Source organism: Pygoscelis adeliae, unplaced genomic scaffold, assembly GCF_000699105.1.
Source record: "Pygoscelis adeliae isolate BGI_AS28 unplaced genomic scaffold, ASM69910v1 Scaffold222, whole genome shotgun sequence".
NCBI lineage: Eukaryota > Metazoa > Chordata > Aves > Sphenisciformes > Spheniscidae > Pygoscelis > Pygoscelis adeliae.
In genome coordinates, this window is record NW_008824309.1 from 6,064,915 (window position 1) to 6,070,024 (window position 5,110).

Sequence of the window (5,110 nt, forward strand, 5' to 3'; positions counted from 1 at the left end):
GTTCTCGGAAAGTCGTTCCTCAGCAGCTGCGGCTGAGGAAACTCGACAGTCACCTTATTTATTTGTTTATTTTTAAAGCATCCAGGCCCCCTAAAGACCACTTTCTCTGGCCAAACCTGCCACGGCGTTGAAAACCTCAGGGATTTCTTTAAAAAAAACAAACCAGGTAATAAATAGGCTATACACACCTCTGCGTGACAGGCTAGAGACCAGACGTGGGATGTTTGCCCTCGTTTGTCTTTTCCCTGGCCGAAATACTGCTTTATTTAACAGAGGAACGCCGCGGCGTCTCCCTTTGGTTACCTGCAAGCTGTCTAGCGGGGTTCATGCCCAGCACCACCTACGTTTCGGCCTCAAGGCCTTTACTAACTGCTTAGTCGTAACGTGGGTCAGTCATGTTGCGTCTTGTCGTGACACCGGTGGCGGGATGCAGGTTTAAGCCATGGGTGTTTTCAGCGCTAGGATTTGTAACTTAAAAGTGGTGTCTAGGGAGCCGCAGGTGGGTTGCGCAGCTGTTGGACACGTCTGCATTTTAAAGACCACTGGTGGGCATGGTAAAGAAAACCCACACTTGCAGTTCTCTGAAAAAGTAAAGATAATTTTGGGGGAGAGAGTGTGAAAGAGCGAAACTGGTGGGAAGTCTGTTTTTTAAGTTCAAAAGGTTCTCCTCTAGTTATCGCCACAGCAATCCGACTTGAGTTCCTTTTCGTTTGAAAGCTTGGCCGGGTGGCGGCTGAGCCAGCCTCGGAGCCGTGCTCTGTCCCCACATGGGATGCAGAAGCCTCCATCTTGAGATGGAGAAGCTCCTCGTGAGACGGGATGCCTTGGGACGGAGAAGCCTCTCTCTCCTTGAAGTCCTTAAGTCCTCTGGACATGCTTAACGTCCCTCAGAACTGTCAGTGTTACGCAGGATAACTTTCTGTCATTGATAGTACGTGTTACTGGCTTTGCTCCTCGTTCCGTATTGTTCTCTCACCTGCATCACGGCCTCCCTTTTTCCTGTCCACATAGGCACTTACACTGGCTCTGGTTTTCCCCTGTTCTTTTGCAGGCTGACACACCTACTCGCTCAGTTCCACCTCTGCTTTCCTCACTTGCTGCCCGGTGTGCTGCTTTCATCTTTCCACGTGGTATCTGGCCCCCTTCCCATATGATACGCTCCTTTCTTATTTCATTTTTTTGCTTCTTTCCTTCTAGCAGCTTTTATTCTGACAGTGGCTTCTTGCTTTTATTTTCCCTGCTGCAATATTGGCCCATAGTCGAAGTAGCAAGGCCAGTAGCAATCTCTGAGTTTCTGTCTGTGTCTGCAAGCTTCCATGCTTTCTGTTGCAGTGAAGGGGAATACATGGTCCTTAACAGCTGAGGAAAATAAATATCCCGACAATAAACTGGCATGTTACAACTTTAATAGGATAAAAAGTAAGTCGTGCACTGCACTGGTAATGGATCTGGAGTCATCCAGGTTTAAAATTTAACTAGATATAACGTATTACTGTCCGTGGTGTTCATGCTTTACACCTTTTTCAGCATTAACAATAGCGATGCAGTGTCAGCTACCTAATATGGCAGGGGCAACACAGAGTTAGGCCAGACACCTTCCGGCTACTCTGTGAAACCTTCGTTTGCGAAACAGCCACCAGCAGTCTGTGGAAAAAAAAGCGTCTCTCTTAATATGAAGGCTCTTCACCCTTTATGGTTTTGGTTCGCTGTTTTAGAATTACATTGTTAACTTTTAACCACAAATACGACAATCAGCATGACAAAAAGTAGCGATGCGTTATCATGTGTAAGTGCAATGCCCGAATATCCTTCCATACTGTTCAGCTGCCGGAGTTACCAAGATTGGTGTATTCCTCTTAGGACAAGCAAGGAAGTCTGCCAGCTGCCTGCAGTGGCTTTGGAGAAGCTGATGGGGGAAGGCGAAAGGGAAATCAAAGTATGCAGCAGGAACCGTCAGTCCCCGCGTTAGAGCTGCAGTCACTGGGACGGCGTGTGACTGGCAGGTAAATAAAGCAGCTCCTGCAATGTGATACACTTTCCACAAGTTCAGCATTCCGCCTGCGATGGAATTAATTATTCATTAGCTGACAATTATCCCCCTTTCTGCCATACCTCAGCTGAGAATTTGAGATGCATACGGTTCGTTTCTATTCTCGGTTCTCCTGGTGTAAACACATAGTGAGCCTGAAACCCGTGGGCTCGTTCCAGGGTTAGGTAGGCTGCACAACTACATGAGAGGGTAGCAAAATTCAATTAAACCGTTTCTTTTGATTCTTTAAATAGACGAGCACTGCGGGTTTTTTTCCCCCGTGTAGTTTTTTTTGCTAGACCCAGTGACTTATTGAAGCAACTTCCACAAAGCTGCAGCCAGCACTTGTTGGAGCCACATCAGGCTGTGCTGGCTAGTACAGTCCTGCAGCCAGCGCCCCTTGGTCCTGCCCCCCAACGCCCCTGACCACCAACGGCTTGCCCGTGCCCAACAGCTGCAAAAACGGAGTGACATTTTTACAAGGTGAATGAATATATGGTGTATTTTAGGACTAGGAAGCTATTGCTGAGGTTTCACGTCTGGCCCCTCTGGTAGCTGAACCATCGTTTAAGACATCTGCATGGCAGCCCGGTTTAACCTGTATTGTACCGTTGCTTTTTTACGTGCTAACGTTGGGCTTCCCATTGCTGGTGGGAGCTTTCTAAGAAGCGCTCAAATCGGCATGGCTTATCGTGAATACAGCTACAGAGTTTCCTCCTGGAAATTTGAAAAGCCTTTTTTAGGTTGCGTATGTTTTGTTCCGAGCAACCGTAAGGCAGACAGTGGGTCGTCGGGGCATTTCCGTGCTGCAGAAGCGTGTCACCTGCCTACAGGGAGGATTTCACCAGTGGAGGGAAAATGCTTCTACACAGAAGAAACCTGAACATGTAGAGAAGACAGACAAGGTAACGTGGCTTAGGAACTTTTAACTTCTAGGATCATGTGAAAACACACAAAAGAATATGTTTCTCCTCTGTTATATTTATTTGAAAGACCTTAAGCTCTTTATTAACAGCTTAGATTAAAACTCTCGTGCTTGTATCTGATTTTGAACACTTAGACAAGATAATTCAATTAAGCAGAATTTTAAAAGCCCTGCACATGCATTAGATGTGTAAAAGCCCGCGTTAATTCACATCCAACACGCACCTTACCTGGTAAATGTATTTGTGTCCTTCGAGGGCAGGCTCCCGACAGAAACGCTGAGGAAGCAAGCACACTGCGCAACTGGTTATCGCAGGCGCCAACAGGCCCGGAGAGATGCGAGAGGAACGCCCCAACGGGTGAAATGTGCCCGAGCCCTGCCGACAGGCACCACCGCTCTCCCTCCGGCAGCGGCACGAACCTTTGGGTTCGCGCCCAACCCGAAGAGAGGGGCAGTAGCGCGGGGAACCCAGCAGCACGGTGCCCTTACTGGTCTGGTGGGGCTCAGTCCAACCCCATGCTGCCGTGCAGCTGGCTTTGTGCCCCGCTGCCGTACCGAGTTTGAAAGCGCTGGACTTCCAGGGTTTTTTGATGATCACAGCATCTCTGCTACGTTGCTGGTTCCTGTTATTCACTCTTTGGAAGAGGTAGCATGGAACTCTCTGCTAGAAGTAGTATCTTTCAGTGCTTTCTTGTTTTCAAGATACTACAAAACAGTATTTCATCTTCTTTTGATTATTCATTCAATCCTTAATACCTCACATCGTTCCGATACTTGTTCCTGTCTAGGAACCAATTTTAAATTAATACGAGATCGTACCGAGGGCCAGATCCAAAGACGATTAACGTTCACGAGAGCCCTTCAACCGAGCAGTTGGCTGAAAGTATTTTACCTCTCGATGGAATAGTGAGATATATGTATTTATGTACTTCTGAGTTGCAGCTATTTAAGAGCAGATAGATTTAAAAATAAACATCATTCATTTCACAGACCAGATGCGTCTCCTTCTTCAGAACCTCATTAATTTTTCCTAAAAATGCCAACACGTGAAGCTGCTGCCAAAGGCCATCGGCCAACAATAAAAATACCGCAACACTCCGAACGGTTTTTTCAAGTGACTCTTCTGAGCTGTTTTCCAATCTTGAGTGCAGAATACAAAGAGACTCAAAAGACTTTTAAACGGTTTGTAGTTTTTTCATTTATTGTAGAAAAGTTATTGTAATGCAGTTCATTTTTGTACATCTAAATTCCATAAAACAAATCCATAGAAATGAGGATACTATCAGCATGCAGTCTGCATTTTCTTTTTTAAATGATTCTGATCACAAAAATAACAACACTTTTTTCTCTTTTTCTTTGAAAGCCACTAAAAGCAGAGGGAGAGCAAAGCATGCAACACTGTACACATTTGCATAGTATATTTTACCCAGCATGCCTTGTAGAATGCTACACATACAGTATCTATAGAAGTAAAACCAGAAAGGGGCAAATCGGCAGAAAACACAAATTTGTGGGCAATTTATTTTCTTTTGGTAAAGGCATTACTGCCTTTACCAGCGTGACTCTGAACTGGCTCCCAGTGAGGCTGGAGGTAACCCTGCCAAGCTATCACTGGGAACCAGTTTGGGTGAGAAACAGAGATTTTCTGGGATCTGAGAAGCCCAAGGTCCACAGTTTGCAGTTTGAAGGACCGTTTTCACGTTCTTTCTTCACCCCTCTATTTCTCATGCATTCATACAATTTGCATTTTGCTTGCTTCTCTTCCTACGCTGCTCTTGTACAGCGTCGCCGACTTTCTCTCTCTCTGCGTGAGAAGAGAATCGGGCGTGGTTCACGTGTACGCGCACCTTGGGCCTAAGCATGCATTCCTTCGGCTTACTTCACGTTTTAAATTCTCAGCAATACCAGCGGAAGTTTTGGGTGGGCTCGTCCACGGCTCTTACGGTGTAACGTTCTTCTCTTCCCCCCCCCTCCCCGTCCCCATACACGAAAGCAAGTAGCTCTGTAGCCCCAAGAACTTATTTCCTGGGAGTATCTCATTCCAGACCTTGGGCTACTAGTGTATTCGTGGTATCGTCATCAGTCGTATGCCAAAATCTATACGTTGGCCGAAATTTGAAGTTATTCATGTCATTTCAGCTTTGAGGAGGAAATTA

General features: G+C 46.2%; 1 protein-coding gene across 2 annotated transcripts in view; it reads left to right on the forward strand.

Annotated features, from left to right (window-relative positions):
- Window positions 1-1,863: 1,863 nt before the first annotated feature.
- The window catches only part of LOC103912652, a 6,741-nt gene continuing 3,494 nt past the window's right edge, over window positions 1,864-5,110 (forward strand). Inside the window, exons 1-2 of one of the 2 annotated variants that reach the window (XM_009319009.1) lie at window positions 1,864-2,003; window positions 3,216-3,624. In XM_009319009.1, the coding sequence (XP_009317284.1) occupies window positions 1,939-2,003; window positions 3,216-3,624 (474 nt within the window). In that variant the 5' untranslated portion in view covers window positions 1,864-1,938. Of the gene's footprint in view, window positions 2,004-3,215; window positions 5,098-5,110 lie in introns of those variants that run through there. The other variant, XM_009319007.1, reaches the window with a different exon arrangement.